This window comes from Dendrobates tinctorius, unplaced genomic scaffold, assembly GCF_039654945.1.
Source record: "Dendrobates tinctorius isolate UK_male_01 unplaced genomic scaffold, ASM3965494v1 ptg000089l, whole genome shotgun sequence".
NCBI classification, from domain to species: domain Eukaryota; kingdom Metazoa; phylum Chordata; class Amphibia; order Anura; family Dendrobatidae; genus Dendrobates; species Dendrobates tinctorius.
This window is the reverse complement of record NW_027361757.1, coordinates 12,196,845-12,222,470: the sequence shown is the minus strand read 5'-3', so window position 1 is coordinate 12,222,470 and position 25,626 is coordinate 12,196,845. Positions and strand designations below refer to the sequence as shown.

Below are 25,626 nucleotides of genomic sequence, written 5' to 3'. Positions count from 1 at the left end.
ACTACAAAAATTGACATGCTGCGGCTCGTAAACCAGCACCGTGGGCGAATTCACACAGTGTTAAATTGAAGCACAGTGGGCATGGAGTTTCTGTAAATCCCATTTACTGTGCTTGCAATGCAGAATGCAACATTTTAGACCAAAACCCTGCTATAGCTGATTGTGGGCATGCACCCTCTCCCAGGCACATAAGATCTTGCTTTGCAAAGATGAGAGGCAAATCACCCGAAACACATCTGTAAATGGAGTGGTTGTTCCACTTAAGATGGACTTGTTTCTATCAAAATCTATGCAATATCACAGAGTATTTATCAAACACTAGAACATCGTAAAACTTGCAGAAAAACACAAAATCCTATGCCACATGTTGGACTTGATGGATGGAAGATTACTCCTGAATAAATTTGTCCCTGGCAGAAATTGGATGCCTTTTAGTTTTAGAACTTAAGGTACAACATCACACAATAGTTAGGTAAGTGGTCAGATGACTGCATGCTTATGTCTGTCCCCTTACCTCATAAATAGGGTGAAAAAAAAAAAGTCTGAAAACTCTTGCTGGAAACGAAGCTTAAATTAAAAACTCATCTTTTACTACAAAAAGCTTTTTATGGTGAATTTTAAAAAGCAAACCAAAATAAACATTAAGTACCATAGCAAGTGTAAGAACTGATCATTTAAAATTGCCATTTTATTTACAGTATCTTTCATGATAAATGCTATTAACACAACAAAATACAGAGCCAGGATTGCAGTCTGTATCATCAGCCTCATTAGCGGAGTCAAGGAAATTCCCTTCAAGGCTGAGGAAACATGAAATGATTAAAAAAAAAAACAAAAAAAAAAACCTACTGTCAGGATTAGACATTCTGTACCTTTTCATGAGGTTCGAGCTGCCCCTGGAGCTCTTCTAGCCGACTACAGAGCTCCTTCTCTCTGCTGACCTGGAAATCCTTGATATGCATAGAGCTGTGCAACTGCTGCACAAGATGCTTCACATCATTCATCGTCGTTGCATGTTCATGGCTTAATAGTTCTGGACACAGAGAAAACACAATGCTACATGATACAGAGCTAATAAAATCCACTCCTATTTATAGACACAAGATAGAATATATTAAAGTCACGTCATTTATGCCTCTACCATCTGATTTAATCACATATACACAGAAGATGCCATGAAAAAAGGGCAGATTTATGAACAATGTCAATAATAATGCACCCAGCACTGGGGCAGATTTATTAGCGGGATTCTGTCAGACAGTTTTTACTATGTAATCTGAAAACCGCATGAGGGTGGGTGAAAACACTAAATTCAGATTGGTCATTAATCAGGCTGTGCTCTGTTTAGTTAAAATGAAAATTTTATCAGCAGGAGGTTATCACTGCCCAGACTACAACCCCTGGCAAAAATTATGCAGTCACCGGCCTTGGAGGATGTTCATTCAGTTGTTTAATTTTGTAGAAAAAAAAAAGCAGATCACAGACATGGCACAAAATTAAAGTCATTTCAAATGCCAACTTGCTGGCTTTAAGGCTAGTTTCACACTAGCGTTCTTGGGCACAGCGCAGGGCCGCCGCTAAGCCCCGCCCCCAGCCGCGCCCCCTCCGGTCAGTTCCTCCTCTGATCGCATGAGGCTGCATGCAATCGGCGTATCCTATATTTAGCGTTGGATATGCGGATCGTGCGCTGGTCTGATTTTGCTGGCGCTGCACCCTTTTGGCGCTGCGCCCAGAGCACAAAAATGCAACACAGCGCATTTGTGTGCGCTGGGCACAGCGCCAACAAAATCAGACCAGTGCACGGTCAGCGTATCAAACGCTAAATATAGGATACGCTGATCGCATGCAGCCTCATGCGATCAGAGGTGGAACTGACCCGGGGGGCCCAAGAAACACTAAGAACAAAAAATGTGGTAGTCCGTAATGGATACTTTTTTAAACCAAGCATAGGGAAAAATTATGGAATCACTCAATTCTGAGGAAAAAATGATGGAATCATGAAAAACAAACCAACAAAGAAACACTCCAACACATCACTAGTATTTTGTTGCACCACCTCTGGCTTTTCTAACAGCTTGCAGCTTCTGAGGCATGGACTTAATCAGTGTCAAACAGTACTCTTCATCAATCTAGCTCCAACTTTCTCTGATTGCTGTTGCCAGATCAGCTTTGCAGGTTGGAGCCTTGTCATGGACCATTTACTTCAACTTCCACCAAAGATCATAGAATTGTAGAGTTGGAAGGGACCTCCTGGGCCATCTGGTCCAACCCCTTGCTCAAAGCAGGATTCGCTAAATCATCCCAGTCAGATGTCTGACCAGCCTCTGTTTGAAGACTTCCATTGAAGAACTCACCACTTCTCGTGGCAGCCTGTTCCACTCATTGATCACTCTAACTGTCAAAAAGTTGTTTCTAATATCTAATCTGTGTCTCCTCCCATTCAGTTTCATCCCATTGCTTCTAGTCTTTCCTTGTGCAAATGAGAATAAAGTTGATCCTTCTACAATGTGACAGCCCTTTAGATATTTGTAGACAGCTATTAAATCTCCTCTCAGTCTTCTCTTTTGCAAACTAAACATTTCCAAATCCTGCAACCTTTCCTCATAAGACAGGGTTTGCAGACCGGTACCATTCTGGTCGCTCTTTTCTGAACTTGCTCCAGTTTGTTGATGTCTTTTTTAAAAAGTGGTGCCCAAAACTGGACACAATATTCCAGATGAGGTCTGACCAAAGAGGAGTAGAGGGAAATAATGACTTCACGTGATCTAGACTGTATGCTTCTGTTAATACATCCTAGAATTGTATTTGCCTTTTTTGCTGCTGCAGATTTTCAATTGGATTGAGATCCGGACTATTTGCAGGCCATGACATTGACCTTATGTGTCCACGATTGCTTTTCCTTAGCCCATTGTAACCTTGTTTTTTTTCTGTTTAGGTGTTAATGATGGCTTTAATTTAGCTTTTCTGTATGTAAATCCCATTTCCTTTAGGCTGTTTCTTACAGTTCGATCACAGACGTTGACTCCAGTTTCCTCCCATTCGTTCCTCATTTGTTTTGTTGTGCATTTCCTGTTTTGGAGACATATTGCTTTATGTTTCCGGTCTTGATGCTTTGATGTCTTCCTTGGTCTACCAGTGTGTTTGCCTTTAACAACCTTCCCATGTTTGTATTTGGTCTAGATTTTAGACACAGCTGACTGATGAACCAACATCTTTTGCAACACTGCGTGATGATTTACCCTCTTTTAAGAGTTTGATAATCCTCTCCTGTTTCAATTGACATCTCTCGTGTTGGAGCCATGATTCATGTCAGTCCACTTGGTGCAATAGCTCTCCAAGGTGTGCTCACTTTTTTCTGATGCAGACTATAAGGGGTACTTCACACTGAGATCGCTAGCGAGATCGCTGATGAGTCACTGAATTTGTGATGCGCCAGAGAACTTGCTGTGTGTGGCACACATCAGCGACCGCCCCCCGCCCCGCCGGGTATCGCTGATCGTGCAGGGATGTCCTGGTCCATTTCTTGATCGTTGGTCTCCCGCTGGCCAGCACGCATCGCTGCGTGTGGCAGCAGGAGACCAACGATCAGCGAGCTTTCAGCGCTGTAAGCAGACGCTGGGAGCTGGTATCCAAGGTAAACAGCAGGTAACTAAGCGCCGCACGCTTAGTTAACCGCTGTGTACCTTTGATACCAGCCTCCTCGCTTGTCCTGGTCGCTGGTGAGATCTGCCTGTTTGACAGCTCACCAGCGATCATGTAGCGACGCACCAGCGATCCTGACCAGGTCGTATAGTTGTTGGGATCGCTGGTGCAGGTGTTAGTTTTGGGAATGAAAATTTACAGGGTGATTCCATAATTTTTCCCCTATTCTTGGTTTAAAAAAGTAACTATTATTGACTACCACATTTTTTGTCCTTGATTTCTTTTAGTGTTTCTTAAAGCCAGAAAGTTGCCATTTGAATTGACTTTAGTTTTGTGCCATGTCTGTGATCTGCTTTTTTTCTACAAAATTAAACAACTGAATGAAAATCCTCCAAGGCCGGTGATTCCATATTTTTTGCCAGGGGTTGTAGCTGCCTAATGCCAGGTTGTCCGACCACGCCCCCTGCTTTGATAAGCAGATGTCAGAATAGAGAGAGCTGTAGGTGGGGTTAGCTGTCTGAGCTATGCTACATCCAAGAACTCAGATTGTGCAAAAACTGCTGCACCTAGTAAACTACAGTATTTTTCGGACTATAAGACGCACTTTTTCACAAAAAAATTTCGGAGGAGAATGGGAGGGTGCGTCTTATAGTCGGAATGTAGGCTTACTGGGGGGTTGCGGCAGTGGTGTAGCAGCGTCCTTTCCTCAGGGAACCAACAGCGGGGCATAAGTGTGGTGATGCTGAAGCTCTATGTCGGCGGTGAGCAGTGCATCACTGGTTTCCCTGCGGCCATCTCCTTGAAGCCGTGGGCCGCCAGAGGTGGCGCGTGTGCGAATTGAGATCTCGGCTGACCTCTCGTGCTCCATTTTCCTGAGGCCCTCGGCTTCAGGAAAACAGCTGGAGGTCACGCGTGCGCAGATTGAGATCTCGGGGGCCATTTTCCCAAAGCTGGGGGCCGCAGACATCTCAAGCTGTGCACGTGCGGCCTCAGGGAAATGGCAGCCGAGAAACCGAATGATGCACTCGGCTCTGATCACCGTGGACACTGGGCAGCAGCATCTCCAGATCTCTGCCGCCGGCATCCTGAGGAAGGGAATCTGCTCCATGCAACGCACTCTCCGCTGGGAAACTCCAGGACTGCAGCATTGCCCCACTTCTGCCGCCGTTGGCTTCTTGAGAAAGGGACCATGCCTACTGTGTCTCCGCTTTAACACCGCCGAACCTCAGGTAAGATAACTTAAATTCAGACAATAAGAAGGACCCCCCATCTTATAAAAAAAATAAAATAAAATTTTTTTCTGCTATTTTCCACCCCAAAATTTGAGATGCGTCTTACAGTCCGAAAAATACGGTAAGTGTTACATTGTTGCAATCAAGGTCTCTCTCTCTAAATTATACTGCTCTCAGATGAGGTAGCAAAAACCTGGTGACTGATTCTCTTTAAGAATTTCCTTATTAGAGAGTTTAAAAGTTGACAAGAGGATGTATCTAGTGGTTTCCGAGCATGCTTGGGTGTTCTCTGAGTATCTTGGGCGTGCTCGTAGATTATGTTTGTGTCTCCGCAGTTGCATTATTTGTGGCTGCTAGACAGCCTGAATACATGTGGGGATTCCCTAAAACAGACAATTCCCGCATGTGTTAAGGTTGTCTAACAGCCGCAAATCATGCAGCTATGGAGACACAAACAATCTACGAGCATGCCCAAGATACTCAGAACACCCGAGCATGCTCGCTCATCACTAGATGTATCACATTGTGTTGCATGACAGATTGTCAGAGATTATACACTTCAATTTTACGACACTTCGATTAATAAATCTGGCACAGTTTGAAGCATTTTGGCACAGATTTCACAATGAAGATGACTCAGTGACTACAAGTGCTCTCCTAAGGTGCCGTCACCTTCACAGAGGGAATCCGTACCAGAAGTACACAGACATGTTCTCCCTGTGTTTGCGTGGGTTTCCTCCCACACTACAAAGACATACTGATAGGGAATTTAGATTGCGAGCCCCATCGGGGACAGTTCCGATAATGTCTGTAAAGGGCTGTGGAATTAATGGCGCTATATAAAGGAGTAAAATAAATAAATAGATGAACCACAGACACTGAATAAGAACTGAAGCAGGCAAGTAGCCTGACAAACACGAGTGGAGAAACCAGGAAAAAAGGCAAATCGGCTAATGCAGTGAGTAGCAAACTTTAGAGAGTTTACATGCTGTAAACAATTATTTAAATAAAAAAAATAAAGTTTAGTTACTCTTTAAAGGGGTTATTCAATGATGTTGACCTATCTTAAACTACAGTGCTCAGCATAAACGAGTACATCCCATTTGAGAGGTAAGACTTAATGAATCAAAAACAATTTCCAAAATTTTTACAAGACTGAGTTTCATAGAACATGTAACCCATAACCTGAAAGTAAGGATAATAATTAAAAAAATCTTAAATTTCGCTTCAACTAATTGGAGTAAAACTGAATACGCCCCAAATATAAAATACTAGACGTAGTAGTTTATGATGATCTCCATGATCTTTAACAGCCAGCACCAAGTCTTCTAAAGCATGGAATGAACAAGTAGGCGACATATTTCACCTTTATCTTTTTCCATTCAAAAAACTCTCTTTTAGAGCCCGGATGCTGGACAGAGTGATGGTCAAATGGTTTCTTCAGAACTCCTCACAGGTCTTCGGTTGGGTTCAGATCAGGAAGATGCTTGGCCACTGAATCACTTCCCCCGTTCTTCACAAATGCAACAGTGGTCTTGGGTGCTTTGGATCATTGCCATATTGGAAAAGTGCAGGTTTACCAAGGGCACGGAGCGATGGTAGCATCTTCTCTTTCAATACAGAGCAGCAATCTATGAATTCATGATGGCATCATTGACGTGTAGCTCCCAGACACCAGCAGCACTAATGTAAGCCCACATAAGGACACTTACACTACTACATTTCATTGTAGGTACAATGTTTTTTTTTTTGTATTCCTCACCTTTGCGACGCCATACAGCTTGAAGTTCCAAAACATTTATCTTGATCCCATCAAACCAGAGCCCAGAGTCGCAGTAGTCTTCAATTTTCAGCATGGCAATATAGGCAGGCTTTTTTGTGCATGGGTTTTAGAAGAGGGTTCCTTCTTGGACAATACCCATTACATGCTATTCCTCTACAGCATGCCGTATTGTGTCATGTGAAAAACATACCAGTTTGGTTTTCTACTTTCTCATCTAATTGCAGTGAACTTGCATGTCAATTTTCTTCAATCTATCTCATCAAAAGACGCTCCTGTTTAGGTGCTAACTTTCATGGTCAGCCAGGACATCTTGTGAGACGGCTGCAACTCCTCTGTGTCCGTACGGTTATACACTTAACATTATGGCTGGTCCATACAATCAGGGCAATTGCTACCACCCAACTTCAGTGTCTACCTTTTCCTCAGATTGTAAGCTTGCGAGCAGGGCCCTCATTCCTCTTGGTATCTGTTAAGATCTATGTGATTATTGTTATGCTGTAATGTCTATTGTCTGTAGAAGGCCCCTCTGAAATGTAAAGTGCTGCGGAATATGTTGGCGCTATAGAAATAAGATTTATTATTATTAAAACGTTGTATCACTTTTGCTCCAGTATTCTGGCTAATAAACCTTTGCTGATCTTCTTGTTGCCTTCACCTTTCTTATGTAAAGAAATTATTTTATTTATTTTCTTTCTCAGGTCTTGTGACATTTCTCTTCCATGTGGTGCCATTGCTGAAAGCATTACATTGGGACAGGGTTTTACTTATTAAACAATACACTTTTATAGTGAACGGTCTGCTGGACACCTGTTTAATGAATAATTGGACTTATCTGTGGTTGAATCCTTAAGAGTTTTGTAGTCTAAACATTAGCTCTGCTCTGAAGATGCTCATGGGGGTGTACTTATTTTTGCCCCATGATATTGAATGATTTTGTTATGAAAATTACTTTTTTGGGTATGCAAAATAAATCTCATTTGCAATGAACAGCCCACTTTTGTGGCAAGATTTGGATTCTGTAAGGGTTCAAAGGGTTTTCTGACAAATCTGTTAGAATATACCCATTTATCTTGAGCACTGTATATAAAAAGTACTGCACAACCCCTTTAAAGAGTAACTAAACCTTTTTTTTTTTATATTTAAATAATTGTGTCCAGCATGTAAAGATAATAAAGTTTGCTATTCACCTCATCAGTAGATTTGGCTTTTTCCTAGTCAAAGGTAGCAGTTTTTCCTTCGCTACTTCCCCCATTTTAGTGCTTATTCAAAGCAGTACTCCGTCTCTATGTACTTGGAGTACGGATTCTCTCTGTGGAGGGGACAGCATCTGAGGAGAGCACTTGTTCTCTAATGGTGTAGATCAGCCATTTGGTCTTCTACAGGCTGCAATATGCAGCAGAATGTTTTTTCCACAGCCTCCAGAGCTCCTCTCTAGTCACGATGTGGTAGATCTTGAGTTTATACTGCACGCCTCTCTCAGAACCATTGAGGCAAGGAGACACAGTAGTGGGGAAAGAAAGAAAAGATGATTGCTGAAGCTCAAGGAGAACGTGCAGCTGCCACAATACTGAAGACCAAGTGATTGCATCAAATTTAGTACAAATTGTCAAATTTTTATCAGCAGCTTTTCTCCACTGTATATATTTCACACGCAGTGATGGACTGGGATGTGAACGTCCACCAGTAACCTCAATTCTGGGCCTCGGGGGACCACCGTTCAGCTACTTGCAAATGAAATTACATTACCCTTCATTAACAAATTTACATACTACGCTGGGTCGTTTGCTAAATGAATGAGCAGATGTAGCCTTTGCCTGCTTTGTTCTGTGCCAAGGACTGCTCATGTGGGGGTCCACCTGCTCCTGTCTGCCAATCTGAGGTGGTTTACAAGTACATTTTTTGTGAACTAGCAGCACTTCTAAACATTAAGAAACCAAGTGCAGAAAGCAGATGGTATTACAAAGCTTTAAAGAGAAATAAATCTAATTGATATAAAAAAAAAAAAACGAACAGGAAAATAAGAATATATCCAACTATAGAAATCTGCTTCTTTCTACTTCTAGATTTATTACTTATTCTCAAATCACAGGCAAAACCTGTCTTCACTGAACAAAAATGTTTACATGACTGAGATAGGAAATGACAGTTGGTGCTCTTAAGTTCTATGAAGAGTAACTGTAGTAGTTTCAGGAGAACTTGCAGCAGAATGTCTGGTATCTGACTTATAGTGCCCTCAGTCATCCCTGCTATCTCAGTAATGGGGAGACTTTGGGTACTAGCTGGATGGCAGAGTGATGTCATCAACTTACATGCACTTAGAAGCGGCGGCGGCTGAAGGGACCGGAGCAGCGCTGATTACAGCCTGGAAACACCCATCAGACCAGACAATTTATATACAGCACAGTATAAATATAAAACACTTTCTGAGGTATATAGGGGCACGTCTGAGGATATAAAGGGGTTGCAGGATCCTCATTCTTATGATGCTAAAGGTGATGGGCATAGTTTATACTCACAAAAAACTGGTGACAGGATCCCTTTCATTGAACACAGAAAGCTCACTTGAGGAGAAAGAAGAAAATTTCTCTCATAAGAGTAAGGGAGATTAGCTGCAGTGTCATAGGTTGTAAACGTCTTGATTATGCTGCACACCATGGACAAAGAAACAGCAAAGATCTCTGGAGATGGAATTGCAACCTTGAGACTGTTGATATTGTTCAACAATTTTGTTTCTCAAGTCCTCAGACATTTCTCTCTTTCTGTTCTCCATGCTTGGTATGGCACACACAGAGACACAGCAAAGACTAAGTCAACTTACCCCATTTTTATCTCGTTTCAGGTGTAATTTTCATGTCGCTCAAACCTGTTACTTGCCACAGGTGAGTTTGAACAAGCATCACATGCTTGAAACAAAGTTGCTCATCCCCAATTTTCGAGTTTTGCCAACAATTTTGTCTGAGACATTTTTGGAGTTGTGTGTAAAATGATGACCAATTTGCCTTTTTAACTCTGGGATAGTACAATACATACAAAAGGAAAAAAAACATGTGCAACCACAATAATTTTTGGTGAAAAACACTTAATTTTCTGAAACCATGCCAAATGTATATTACAAAGTTTCTTATTTTCAAGTGCAAGATGGATTTATGAAATAAAAGATTAAGGCAGAGTTTACTTCTATAAGACAGACCGCATGTGGGTCCCCAATTTTGCCCCTACAGGTCAAGGTAAGAAAGTAAAACACACTACCTCTTTTTGGTGTCCGCACATCATAAATTTTATCATTTATGGACAGTTTGAAGTCATCTAGTAGAAGAACATCAATCCCTGTAGAAGAAGCTACACGGGCTCCATCTAGAAAAAAAAACCAAAACTCAACTCCACTGTATATATGGGTTATATCTGTTAACTATAGGGAGGTTCTATCGGAATACATGGACCAGGATAGGACACAATTACAAACCCTGCGATATACAAAGAACGTAAAAGCTGGACATTTTTCTTGATTGAAACAATACACTGGGAGGTCAAATACAGTAACACGGTCCTACCTGTGGAGTAGATTGCTACTCTGTCAATTCCTCGATCTTCATCCTGGAGCTGCTGCAGGAATATTCCCACTGAATCTGAAATGGGCTTCAAAGTAAATCGGCATTTCTCCTGGCGGGACGGGAGGTTAACGGTTATCACAGGCAACCCGTTTTGGTAAACCACAGTCACAGCTAATAAACGAAAAATAAAGTACAAGTCATTTGCAAATTAGGGTAGATCACTAGATTAGCATCTTATCTATATTTTGTAAAAAAATTATAATATGAAAAACTATGGGCATAAATACATAATATAATGTAACTATATATTCATTGTAGGATTAAGATAACTAAAAAAATATATACAAATATAATTTATTTTCTTGATACTTTAATCCTATTTTTTTTTTTAGATACACATATATTAATTTATATTATAAAAAAATAGGATTAAAGTATCTAAGAAAAAGAAATAATATTTCTGATATATATTTTTTATACTATATCTATGTCCACACTTATATATTATAATATATAGATCAATAGACTGAAAAGCACAAGGAGCAATACAGCTACTCACCATCAGAGGGCGATGCTGTACTGGAAAATGCTACTTTTTGGCTCAGCCATGAAGGAAGTCTCTGGTGCACCTAGAGAACAGACATGCATATATTAATCATGAGGGAGGTTATTCTGTAAATGTTTCTCTACTAATTAATGCCTACAACACATTCTTATGTCAACTGTTTTTTAATAATTGATCACCAAAATTGAAAAAACAAAAAAATCTAAAATTATCAAATGCATATAGGGTTTGGCATTAATATATAAATATTATAATATATTAAAAATAAAATACATCATTTTACATACAGGAGTTCCTAAACAGATCAGAGATGTTCAGGCGAACCTGGAGAGGTCAATACAATTAGAAATCTATTTGGGACATCTCCTGGTGTGAAGAGCAGGTAGAGCACCCACAGGACATCAGCGATGGTCAGGATCGGACACATTGGTCAGTCATCAGGACTATGGACACCACTATTAATATTTCCTTATGGTCACGTCTAGATGAAGTCTGTAGTGTCCAGAGCCGCCATAGAGCGCAGCACATCCCAACCAATCCTACGCCTTTCTTATCTCAGGTTTGCCTCTGACTCATTGATGAAATCACCGCAAGAACCTCCAGATCACCTTTGGACTCCGAACAATCCCACAATGGCTAATAATTGCTAGGAATCTTGATACATAAGGAGCAGCCACAATGTATCTCCCCTCCTTTCCCTCTGCAGCATGTATGGCCAAAGATAAGGAGATGAGGACGGTACTGGTCTGGACGATACGGGGGCTACACAAGACAAGTGTCATGATGATGTGGCCCCATATCCAGACATCCTACTGATGGACTGTGTGCCAGACAAACGCTAAACAAGACAAAAACGTGGTTTCCAGAGACCCTGACCTTCTACTGGTCTGGACGATACGGGGGCTACACAAGACAAGTCTCATGACGATGTGGCCCCATATCCAGACATCCTACTGATGGACTGTGTGCCAGACGAACGCTAAACAAGACAAAAACGTGGTTTCCAGAGACCCTGACCTTCTACTGGTCTGGACGGTACGGGGGCTACACAAGACAAGTGTCATGATGATGTGGCCCCATATCCAGACATCCTACTGATGGACTGTGTGCCAGACGAACGCTAAACAAGACAAAAACGTGGTTTCCAGAGACCCTGACCTTCTACTGGTCTGGACGGTACGGGGGCTACACAAGACAAGTCTCATGACGATGTGGCCCCATATCCAGACATCCTACTGATGGACTGTGTGCCAGACGAACGCTAAACAAGACAAAAACGTGGTTTCCAGTGACCCTGACCCTCTACACCGGCCCGCTCTTACAATAATGTACACTGATATAAGTCTTTATCTACACGAAAGACGCTAGGAAGAGAAAGACAACGCCATGCTTTCATGATGTAGGATCTGGGCCACCACGGCCTTACAGTATGATCATTTCTAAAACATTGGAAGAAAAGCTTGAAGGTTCAACATACAATTGAAACAGCAACAATCCTTAGCCTACTGCCATTCCTACTAACCCACGCAAAACAAAAACATGCAAGGCTTGACTGTACATGTTTAAGTGAAGAATAGGAGGCAATCCACAGCCAGACAGCTCTGGCACTGGGGAAAAGTAGTGAACAAGCTGAAATCCAACATGCCCAATTATTTCTCTCGAAATGAGCCATAGGAGGAGGAGGAACGGGAAATCCTATCCCTCATACTCAAAAAGTCTTGTGAAAATCACAAAGAAAAAGGATGCAATTTGACGATGATGTCCTACTATACCCTACTATACCCTTAGCATGTGCGCGCCTTTTCCGATTCTGCTGTATGGTGGAACCAAGAACATACCTATAATCCGATAATCTGTAAAGCATTACCTGGCAGTGACCATTTCATTATGTATGAATGTCTGACCGAGGCAAAACCGAATCATCTCCGTGGTCACACTTAACCAAATCAAGGGAATTCCATGCCTCCATGACTGTGCCCCCAGGTAGCGTCGGGCGACCTTCATTCACTGCCATGGAGCTGAGGTGTGGCACCGATCGTGGCGAAAACAGCAGACTATTTTCCCCCAGCATGAACAAACCTTTTTCGATTATTCTATGGTTTATTTATGCGCTGCCAAACCTGTCCCCATAAATCTCATTACTGGATTATAAATAAGGTAATATTGACGGCAGCGGAGAATTATGCAGGAGCAGAACTATAGCATTTAATAGGTTTGATGCTCTGCAATAAAGCTGGAAGATTCTAATGGGAAAACAAATGATTTGCAGGAGGGTAAGGAAAAAAAACAAAAAACGAAATCCCCCGTCTCCCCACTGCCGCACTGCACTATGGCCGTTACACATCTCCTTCATTAAAGCAAGCCATTTATACAAAACCAACAAGCATTTCATGAGCCCCGGACGCCGCACTAAATGATTCCAGCTGCGAGGAGATGAACTAAAAGCCTCTTTATATTAACATTCAGAAGGTGTTCACATGCAACAGGAATATTCTGCAGGAAACCCCGTGTATGGGCTGCTGCTCGTCAATGAGGCTTTCTCCTCGGGTCTCCCACTAATTCAGCTACTGAGAAAATGACGCACTGAACGCTTCAAAGTATTCATATAAAAGAAAAAAAAGTAATAATGCTGCCCGGCAAAATGAGCTGTAATGGGAAAGGGCTTGTCGAAGGAAAAATAGGCTGCCTTTTATAGGTTTTTAGATTGTAGGCTAGGGAAAGATAGCCAGAGTTTTACGCAATCAATATGGCACAAGAGGGAAGACTAAACCCTAAAGGAAGCAAAAAAAAGTATAAAATGGATTATAACAAACCCAAGTTACATATGACTGGCGCAGAAGTTTATCGACGTGGATTGCAGCGGACATTCGGTATAAAATTAGCCCCGCTACAAATACTACAGGCAAATTTAAGAAACCTCAAAATATTTCTCCACTTTTGGGCTACTTGCCCCCTAAATGTTTCAACCACTTAAGAAAAAAAAAACAAAAAAAACAGACAGACTGCCAGTAGAGAGGCGATCAGGATATATAGCCCATTACACTCTATGGAGAAGAAAGATAAGAGGTAAGAAGAAACCAAGGGAGACAGATTGTGCCGAGCTTTCTAATGTCTTATCTCAACCCAGAGCTGGATTCACATCTACACTGATCACTACTGCTCTAATGTCCTCCATGCTACTGCTGCTATTTCGCTGTGCTAAGAAAGAAATGAAGAGCAGTGATCAGTATTACTTTGCCTAGTTAAAACACTGTAGCTGCTTCTCCCACCAGCTCAGAGTCAATTGCAAATGCAGGACACAAGGCATAACTGCCTGATATATAGTGTTATTCCTCCTGTAATCAAGCTATTCTGAAAAAGTTGCTTGAACGTATAATTAATCTTTAAGTGGTTCTCTCTCAAATAAGGTAGTGTAGCCTAAGTTCTAAAGCTTTCCTGTACAAATTGGCATAACCGACTTGTGGACATACACAAGTACGAACTCCACATACAGATTTGTGGTCCCCCTCAGTTATAGGATTTTGCAAAACATCACAGCAAAAATGAGGCAGATGTGTCAGACCCCAGTGGAGCTTTTACTTTTGCGTGAAAACCACGATTCTGTCCACAACGAGCTTTAATATTGACAATAATTAGGCTTTAATATGACAATTTGCCTGCACTGAAATTCCCAAAATCTTTATGCAGAAAATCGGCATCTGAATCAAGACAGTTACATCAGAAACACTGCGGTCAATATGCAGCTCCGTAAAGTCACATTTACTTTTAAACGAGATTACAGATCCTTCGCCATAGAAATTTCCCCCATTAGAGAACCTGACAAAGCATCAGGCCCTTTTTCACAGCTACCAGGATTTACTGGGGAGCTTTTGCGTGATCATGTGAGGTTACAGCACACACCCAACAACTGTCTCAATGTTTGATGCAGATCAATATTTTTTCAATCTCTTTTTCAAGGTTAATTGATCTCTTCACTGCATTATAAACTCGCTCATCCATACACCCGCCAGGTAATAGATCACCCATTACTAAAGACACATCTGACAACTCGCCGTAGAAGAAAGGACTGCATGAATCACCGGTTGACCAAAGATAGATCTCGTCTAAATTAGGTCGCTTCTCACACGTCAGACACGTCCGGACCGGGTGCAGATCTCCTGACCCGAAATCAACACTCTCTCATATAGCTATGAAGCTAATAACGTGAGGTCAGGAGACCTGCAGCCAGGTCATAAATCGGAATCCATACTCGGACGCAGAAGTAGAAGGTTATGATCCAACAAGTGAGCAGGACAGCAGGCGGATCCTTCCTAAAAATAAGTTCCAGGCTAGGCTCACACATTTACCGCCATTTTAACTGGAAGCCTAAGCGCAGTATGTGACATTTTATTTGGTTAAAATAGTGGACAACTAAAAAAAAAAATATATATATATCCCATTGAAGTCAGAGTTCATCTGGCGCCATTCGTGTCCGTTTTAGGATGGATTTAACACTTGCAGGAGTTCTGTTACTGGAACGCAAATCAAAGACCGATCTCTGAACGTCAGTGCGAACCTTGGCTTACTCCACCAGTAATTGCTGTCCCCCTTGTTATCTGTAGGGTACACAGAAGTAAGCTGGCCACAGTACACTTCCTGAAGAGCCACCACTATCAGTGCCAATGTCCTTATCTCCGACAAACATGTGAAAGCAACAGATAGTTTACTGTTATCACAAGAGGACTACAAAAGGAACAAAAACTGAATGACAAGGAATATCCTATGACCATGGCAGCTGTCAGCGGGGAGGGATATAGTAGGCAAATACAGTAGTCAGTGGGTCGTAAACAAGAAAAATGAGCAAATGTAAGGATCAAAGCTCCATGACCCAAGTCATCTAACCATCAGAGTATCTCCACAACCGCAGGTTGCATGTTATGGTCCCAGTATGCTATTAGTCCAACCAAAAGACCACCTTTGACAGGCTCGTAGGCTACTAAGGAATACTTTAACAACATTACCAGCAACCCAAACAGATTAAGCACACCTCATAACTGTATTCCATAATAGTAGTGACCTCTTTCCGTGGGACAATGCACGGTGGCTCAGTGGTCAGCACTGGGATCCTAGGTTCAAGTCCCACCAAGGACAACATCTACAAGGAGGTTGTATGTTGACCCAGTATTTGTGTGGGTTTCCTCCAACACTCGACAGACATCATGATGTGGTATTTAGATTGTGAGACCCATTGGGGACAGCGATGATAATATCTATAGAATTAATGGTGCTAAATAATTGAAAATAAATAAAATTATTGAACTCTCTAGACTCTTTTTCCCTTCAACCCATTTGGTTAACATACATGCTTAACGCAGGCTGCTACCATACATATTTATGGTGGTTTCTGTAGAGAGGTGCATCTTGAGTTTTTGACTACTTAAATGTGTTATCTGGGACTATTTTTTCCTATTGGGCTACTAACTTACAGACAGGTAGGTATTAGCTACCTGTCTGTAATGATCTGTTGCGGTTGATTGTGGTCATGACAGTTCTTGCCAGTGATTCTAATTCTGGTAACGCCAGATTGACAGAGCAGCATTCTGCTCTTCCCCTCATTATGGAAAGACAGCTGTCAAGCCAACTTATTTCGGCAGTGGACGCCCCACCGACAGAGCAGATAAGAAAAAGGTAGAACTTCTCTGTTGATATGAGGTCAATAGAAGCAGTCATCACCTGAGCCAGGAGAGATGTCTGCAGGACAGAACAGGCAGGTTGTTAGCACATACCTGCCTGCAAGTTCTTAGCACTATATGGAAATTAACCCCAAGTCCCTGATGATAAACCCCTTAATCCATACTCTTAGAAATTGATCTATGGATTTAACACAAACTCCCATTCATCTCAAGAGAAAGCAATGCTAATAGATGCCCCCTAGGAGTTTAGAGATTAATAGACCGCAGAGTTTCTAGAATTTTTTTTTCCCCAATTCAGATATTTCAGTTTAACTTTACATCGTAAAAATGGGCTTCAGTTTTGGTGACGTGGCCTGTAAAGACTCTCTCTGTGGAATGCCATGAACTAATGAATAATTACTTTTACCACTGCTGCCAATCAAATATTCTCTTTTCTAGAGGAGCGCGTTTACCAATCTGTAAAAGGCTCACAAGTAGGCCTCCACAACTGTACTTTACGAGAGGCACGCATCTCCTGAGAACATCGCTCTGATGGGCACAATACAGAGATACTTACTGTAGGTGTTTTCACACATCAGTAAAACATTAAGTGTCAAAAATTTACATAATCTCTGAGGCTGAGGGGGCAAAGGAGAATTCAGAGTCCATAGTTGTTTTGCTCTGGGACTTGTTCCAAAATTTAGATTTAAAACAAAAAAAACAAAAAAAAACAAAAAACAAAAAAAAAAAACCTTCCCTCAAGCCGGTTCCAGTCTTCAATCCTCCTATTAATAGAGCTGTAGCTCTCAAGAATTATGTCCATTATAGAGAAGCCACATATGAATCTCATTGTGCAGTACACTTTACATAGATTTATAGGAAAATTCAGTGAAATTAATAAGCAGTTATAAACAAAGAATTCGCATGTCAGGCTGGCCAGAAGGCTTGGTGATCCCACAGACAATTGCTTGGCAATTCTTATTACCGTCATTATTTTTTTTAGAAATTACACAGCTGTCCCATCAATTTAAATGGTCAGTGTCATTTCAACAAACATTGCATAATAAAATAGTAAAAGTGAATATGAGTAACTTTAATATACCTTAACGACAATTTGCTTCTACTTCATCCCCTCCCCCACCTCTGAAAATTGTCATTCAATCTGAAAAACAGCTCAAATCTATAGGACTAAAGCAGGATAGACAGAGAGCAGAGTGAGGTTACAGATCATATTATGAAAGGGAAGAGGCACACTTAGCACAATGAGAGACCACGTAATAACACTGCAGCTTTTAGAAAATGTTTTTCAATTCGGTGCTGGAGTCCCAGCCACACAGCTTAGTATTGCTATATAAAGTACTAAATGCCTCTGTTTTTCAGTCTGTGCTATGTAGGGAAAGCAGATCTGAAATGATCTGTCTGCATTGAATATAGGAGAAATAACAGCTTGTCTACACCCACCAAGTCAGAAACCAATTAAAATTAGAAATAGACTGCAGAGGAGCAAAAATGGTTTAAAATGCAAGATTTCAGAAGACAATGGCCAGAAATCGTGTTCTTCCTCATGTACACATGACAGCTAACTCTAAAAGGTCATCTGAAATGATAGGTACACTTCCATCAAACGGGTTGTCCACTACTAGGACAAACCCTTCTTAAAACAAAAGCTCGGCCCCGATAAAATTAAGCCTATACTCGCCTCCCGAGCTGGCACTGTTCCCGCGGTGTTGGAATTCGTTCTCTCAGGGGCTGTGATGCAATGTTACATGCGACACCGCTGTCCAATCAGCGCTGGCGTAACTGTCACCACCTTTGGACAAACTGAAAATGAAAAGTAAGGCTGCGTTCACACTTCAGGTTTTTTCGCGTTTTCACGGCGGTTTTTACAGCTTGATTTTGCCGTGAAAACGCAAAACAAAAATGCATCCCATGCAATCCTATGGGATTCCGCAATGCTGTGCTAATGCTGAGGATTTTCCCGAGGCGGGATCGCATTGCGGAAAAATCCACAGCATGCTCATTAATTTGCGGAATCGCAGGAAAATCCCGAAAATCCGCACACATAGGAATGCATTGTTCTGCTTACTTTCCGCATGTGGCTGTGCCCACCATGCGAAAAGTAAGCAGAACATTTGCGGATGGTACCCACGGTCCGGAGGAGAGGAGACTGTCCTCCGGGCTCTGGGTACCATATCCCTGTAAAAAATAGAATAAAAAAAAAAAAAAAAAAAATATGATCGGGTTATATTCACCTTCCGACGTCCCGCACAGCATCCCCAGGCTTCAGCGATACACGCGGCAGGTCTCGTTCCCAGTAATGCACTGCAAGACCGCGATGTCAAGGTGAAACGATTTTTTAATTTTTTTTAAAATTATTTTTAACATTAGATCTTTTTACTACTGATGCCGCATAGGCAGCCTCAATAGTAAAAAGTTGGTCACACTCGTCCGTCAAACACTATGTTTGAGGAGTGTGACCAACCTGTCAATCAGTTCTCCAAGCGGTGCTACAGATCTCTTGGAAAACGCTAGCATTCTGCAAGCTAATTACGGGAAAATTGCAGGAATTTAAAATGCGGTTTTCCCGCGGAATGGAATTCTGGAATTCTAGCGGTAACTTCCGCGGGAATTCCGCTACGTGTGAACTTAGCCTAAGTCCGGGCTGCAGCTGATCCATGGCTTCCTCTTCATGTTCAGTTCGTACAAAGAAAGGGACAGTGATGCCAGTGGTGATTGGGAGCTGGCGTCTCGTCTCACAACACCGCATGACAGCCGAGGGGTGAGCGAGTGCCAACACCGTGGGAACAGCGCAGGCACGGAGGCAAGTACAGTCTTTAATATTTTATCGGGCCGAATTGTTGATTTAAAAAGGGGTTGTCCTCGTAGTGGACAACCCCTTTAAATGTCTGGTAATGAGTTCTTATGCTGCGACACGGAAGAAAATAAGGATTTAAATTGTCACTATCCCCAGCGATATCAGACGTACAAAAATAACTACAAACTAATATTTGAACAAGAATTACAAGCTCTCCAAATAGTCTTATCTGCCTGAAGCACATGAGGGGTCACATACATTTGACACTAACCACACCATTATATATTGCAAAATACATAAGGCCTTTATTTTTATCAAGAGCAGTTCAAATGACTTCTGTCTTCTAACGGGATCATTTTCATACAGATTACCATATAAGTATGGAACCTAAATAGTAAGCAGTAACGTATGAGAGCATTGTATTGTGTAAGGTTTATTTGCGTATATCTTTACAGTATATAGCTTCACATTTTCAGGTCTTGTTGCTGTAACAATTATGTAACCAAAACATTGCTTATGGGAGGAGAAAGTCGCAAATAATTAAGTGTCCTAGCAGAAAAACTGGCCTCATTGTCCATAGAAGCCAAACAGAGCTGCGTCTCGGTGGCATGGGCAACAAAACTCGTTAATTCCACAGTCTGACAGATAAGACCCAGTGTGTGCCGATAACGAGCGTTTATTCATCAGTCATGGGTCAAAACCATCATTTGTATCAATCGTTTGTTGTGTCTAAAGTCAGAGTTGCCCAAAGCAACTAAACAGAATCTGGCTTTTATTATTACAACCAAAATGTTACTAGTTGCTATGGGTAACACTGACCGTTTCTCATGGGAGCAGATTTTCTGTATTCGGGTCACCATATTTTAGGGAATAGTGACCCTAATAGAACTGTAGATATACAAGTTATTTCTGATGTGGAATTCACACAAGCATTCCTGCCTCATTCTCCTCAGCTTCTTCCAGCCTAAAAAGGTGTATAATGTGTGCAATAGTACATGCCACTCCATGTGGATCTACTTTCTAATATATACGGATTAAGGCCACATGCACACCAGGGCTGTGGAGTCGGTAAGCCAAACCTCCAACTCCTCAATTTTCATGACACCAACTCTATCAAAATGGGCTCAGGCTCCACAGCCCAGGTGCACACGCAGTGCTGCGGAGTTGGTGTCCATTTTGGTGGAGTCGGTATAAAATGGACCAACTCAGACTCCTAAAATATATAATAAATTGTGTACAGCAGTACAATGCAGGATGTGCTGGAAATATTTTCATAAGAATTTGGGAAAGTTAAGAAATGTCCTATAAATGTCTGTTCTGTTCCTGATCTAAGGATCTCAGCTTTTAGTGGAGATGAATCTGTGCTGCACTTTATGCACATGCTCAGTAGTGAAGCTCCTCCTCTGCAGATAAAAGGAAAAAGGCACTGGGAAGGAACACCTGCTGCCCTGCACTTATCTCAGAACTGTTAAGGGCCCGTCACACTAAGCGATATCGCTAGCAATATCGCTATAACGTCACTGTTTTTTGTGACGTTATAGCGATATTGCTAGCGATATCGCTATGTCTGATACTTACCTCCGACAGCTCCCCCGCTGCTCATCGCTGATCGCGCGAGAACGTCCTGGACCGTTTCTCGTCATCAGCTTTCTGCTGTGACGACGAGAGACGCGTGGACGCGGGCGGGAGGACGTCAGGATCACCTCGTCTGACAGGTAAGTAGCGACCCCCGACCCCTGCTATGTCGCTGGTGAGATCTGCCTGTGTGGCAGCTCACTAGCGACCACTTAGCGATGCACCAGCGATCCTGACCGCATCATATCGCTGGTCGGGATCGCTGGTGCATCGCTAAGTGTGACAGTACCTTTAGAGTGAACAGGAAAACAGGACTAAGGCTATGTGCACACGGTGCGGATTCTGCTGCGGATCCACAGCGGTTTTGGCCGCAGCAGATTTAGGTGCGTTGTACAGTACCATTGTTTTCAATGGTAAACTGAAAAACGCTGTGCTCATGCTGTGGATTTTTCCGCGGGTTACAATCCGCAGCATGTCAATTCTTTGTGCGGATTCCGCTGCGGTTTCACACCTCCTCCATTATGAGGTGAGAAACCGCAGGGCAAAACCGCAGGCTAATCCGCAGGACTTTTGTCCTGCGGATTTACCTGTGGATTTTTCAACAAAATCCACACAACCTAAAATCTACGTGTGCACATACCCTAAGGCAAGTAAATAGCTTGATTATTGTATAAAAAAAGTGAAGAAAAGCATGATGTTACCATGTATGAAGGAATTGGAGTGAGGGAACTTGGGAGTCAGTCGGAGGTTTGGCTTACCGACTCCACAGCCCTGTGCACACGTACAATATCTGGTCAGTATTTTACATCAGTATTTGTGAGCCAATACCAGGAGTGGGTGATAAATCCGGAAGTGGTGACGCGTTACTATTATACTTTGCCTCAGATTGTTCCACTCCTGATCCAACCATCAGAGTATCTTCACAACAGCAGGTTGTGTGGTATGGTCCCAGTATGCAATTTGTCCAACCAAAAGATTTTCTATAAAAGTTTTTTTATGTTTAATTGTTCTCAACGAATTCCACTATGTAACGAATAAAGACTTGCAACTGGAATATTGCAGTGATACCTAGGATGTGGTATTTAAGTGTTGCCTTTATTTTTTTGAGTTGTGTATACTTTTCCTACTTTCCACAGCAGTAATGCAATTCATATTTCATGTTTTCAAGCTATAGCGATCCAAAGTGCACCTTTGTTGGTCATGTATGGAGATGGCTACTTTTAGTTTGCACCTGTACAAACCCGTTTTCTGTTTGGAAGTGACGGTCAGTCTTTTGTTTGTTGTATGCCTAGGCTCTCTGACTGAGCTCTCCACCCACCAGCCTCTGGTGGTTTTAATCATAGCAGGATCCTACTTACCCACATAAATGCAGGCTTCAGCCTAGGAGAGGATTCACATTAGGGCAGTTTCACACGTCAGTGTCTCCGGTACGCAGGGCCGGCCCGAGAGATTATGGCGCACTAGGCGAAACTATTTTGTTGCGCCCCTACTATTCTTGGCAGTAGATGAAAACTTGGGATATAAATTTAGGAGCAAAATAAACCACAACAACGATTAATTAACTCTCTCCTAACTCTTTAATCTTCTGAGAAGTTGTATAGGACAAATATATACAAAGTAATCAATAACACAAAACAAAAACTACCATAGGTAACTAAAATTTTTGTTTCCTTGCCTTTTTTTTTTTTTTTTTTAAAAGGATGACACTAAAGGCCCCGTCTCACTAAGCGATCTCGGTAGCGAGATCGCTGCTGAGTCACAACTTTTGTGACGTAACAGCGATCTCACCAGCGAGATCGCTGTGTGAGACAGCGATCAGCGAGCGGCCCCCCTGCCGGTATCGCTGATCGCTGCAAGAAACCTCTGGACATTTCTTTGGTCGCTGGTCTCCCGCTGGCCAGCACGCATCGCTGTGTGTGACAGCGGGAGACCAGCGATCAGGTGTAAAAAAAATTAAAAAAAATAAAAAATATAGTAATTCTCACCTTCCGATGTCCCGTTCAGCCATCCTGCCTCTCTCCACGCTCCGGTCCCAGTGATCCTTTGCATGAATGACCGCGAGACTTTGTTATGCCTCGAGACCGTGACATCTCGCGGTCATTCTCGCAAAGGATCACTGGGACCGGAGCGTGGAGAGAGGCAGGATGGCTGAACGGGACGTCGGAAGGTGAGAATAACTATATTTTTTATTTTGAATCTATTTTCTACAGCGATAGCCAGCGATGCCGGGCGCTCGGCATCGCTGTGCTGATCGCTGGTGAAGCTGTCTATGTGACAGCTCACCAGCGATAACATAGCGACTTACTAGCGATCCTGACACCTTCATATCGGTGTCGGGATCGCTGGTAAGTCGCTTAGTGTGACGGGGCCTTAAGTCACAGAGATTAATTTGTTTAGCAACTTCAGATTCTATCGAAATTGTTGCCAACCCAACCAACCTCTCTTGCATCATATTTGCCCTTAAATATGTACACTTTTCTTTCCATCCCTAAAACTTTTTGCCTTTTGAAAAGATTTTTTATAATTTTTTCTATTTTTTCTCTGGCGCCCCCTTTGGGTCGGCGCCCTAGGCGGCCGCTTAGTTCGCCTATACGTTCGGGCCGGCCCTGCCGGTACGTGTAGTGACAGTTTTCTCACATACCGGAGACACTGACACACGTAGACACATTCTAATGAATGTGCCTATGCAGATGTCAGCGTGTTTTCACGGACCGTGTGTCCGTGTGCAAAACATGCTGACGTGTCCGTTTTTGTGCAACAGCATGGAACACACGGATCCATACAAGTCAATGAGTCCGTGTAAACACGTACCGCACACGGATGCTGTCCGTGTGCGTTTTTAAAAGTCAAAGGGTTAACATTGAAACTAATTTTTCAAGTACACAGAGAGCACACGGACACACGGATGGCCTCCTTATGCACACGGACAGCTCCGGTACCGGAATTATCTGGACGTGTGAAACTGCCCTTAGACAGGGTTCCAGAAACGACAATTTCCTTATTGCCAATGCTGGATACACATGAATTGGCCAATTTATGCACCGAGTATTCTCAATTTTTCCTATTTTCTTGAGCAGTAATGCAATTCATACTTTTTCATGCTATAGCGCTTTATCCATAAGCTGCATATGTAGAAAAGATTCCAGAAAGGTGGACTTGAGCTAAGGAGCACGTGGTGTCCATCCCTGGACATATTACGTGGCCTTAGGAAGAGAATTATGAAGCCATCAGTGGGCAGCATGACACATATGTAACTGCAATATCTAGACACTAAAAAATTCCTATTGAAAAAAGTCCTCAGTGATCTAAGCAAATAATGGAACATTTAAGCAAAGGACAGACCTCCATTAAGAAAAATCATCCTTCATCAACAAAACGCCTAGCAGATGGGGGAATTCGTCTGACTTTATAAAATAAATAGCGATGTGATATTACAATTACTTTATACTGTGGAGAATAGGAAAATGAGGCGTGTTTGGATTTGCCGTGAAGAAACTGCTTGCTGGTCATTCCTGCTTGCAAAGTCGCATAATTAATTATTAACGCATTATATCTAAGAGATGCAGACAGATATAGGTTAATGTCTTCCTAAACACCCTCTTAGCTCTGGTGTTACAAGATCGGAGATGTCATACCGCATCTGCTGTGATATACGTGGACAGTCTGAACGCAGAAGCCATGGTCTTACAAACGCCCATGAGATAGCAACTAAAACAAGTTTACATATCCAACATAAAAATACTTTAGGTTCTCATGACCTACAAAAAGGTCAAAAAGAAACCAAAAAAATACAGCTTTAGAGCAGAGTTTGCAAAATTCGGCATCATGCCACTACAAAGTGCGGTATTTCCCAGGACTCCAAAGAAATGATCTACTACATTATCTTAAACAGAAAGAAGAAATGCATGTGGGAGGGTTTGTCGTATTTGGCGGTGTGCATGAGGCCTTACAGGGACTCAGTCAGCAATGACTGTTCAAATCAAGCACAGACACTTGGTGCCGGTTTCCCGCCTGCGTGGCCCATGTTCAGTGCACCTTTCATTCTACCGCCACCCTCCTCTTCCTTGATTGACAGCTCTGGCTTCCAGATGTCAAAAAAAGGAAGTAGGGATGGTGCACTGAGCAGTTTGGCCATGCCAAAGGTGCACTGAGCACTTGTGCTAGGTTTCAACAGTCATCTTGTGCAGACACACTCCCTTTAATATAACAAAACCTTAGACTGCTGCATTTGAGAGGCAATACCTAAAATCCCTGCAGATGTACGGACCTAACCTTAGAACACCTTAGGGGTCCATACAAAGTCATAAACCTCTATAGCCCTACAGCGTGTTATGCTCCTAGTGTGGCCAATTTAGGCTGAGTTTTTGTGGTGTCTTTTTCCTATTGACATTTTATGAAGAGATCCTCCAGAGCTTTGAAAGTCACAGTGTTATAGACCTAAGAAAAAAAAAATTCTATGAATAGCCTTTGAGGACCAAGAAACATATCTGTCCCAAAGTAAATTAAACAGGGGAATATCTCTCTAAACAAAAAAAGTGTATCATCAATTCAGTATCCCAATGCTCCAGGGCAGCTGTTCTAGTGGACATGACCGCTGAGGACAGTGACTGATGTCATCACTGCAGGCCCAACAGGTAACTGAATAAGTAATTTAACCAATTTTCAGCTGTAACATAAAAATAAACCCTGACAATAGTAGTAAAAAGATGCATTTATTTCCTTGAGATTTGAGGAGTAATATAATGGTCATACATCACGTACCAATACTGATGGGAAGTCAAAGTTGTGCACCATTGTATGGAGAGCACCGAT

General features: G+C 42.2%; 1 protein-coding gene across 1 annotated transcript in view; it reads right to left on the bottom strand.

The window, feature by feature from the left end:
- The window catches only part of MCU (mitochondrial calcium uniporter), a 147,097-nt gene that overhangs the window by 13,730 nt on the left and 107,741 nt on the right, over positions 1-25,626 (bottom strand). The window contains exons 2-5 of the mRNA XM_073585811.1: positions 10,768-10,837; positions 10,209-10,379; positions 9,907-10,011; positions 873-1,033 (exon numbers count right to left, since the gene is read on the bottom strand). Of these exons, the coding sequence (XP_073441912.1) occupies positions 873-1,033; positions 9,907-10,011; positions 10,209-10,379; positions 10,768-10,837 (507 nt within the window). The remainder of the gene's footprint in view (positions 1-872; positions 1,034-9,906; positions 10,012-10,208; positions 10,380-10,767; positions 10,838-25,626) is intronic.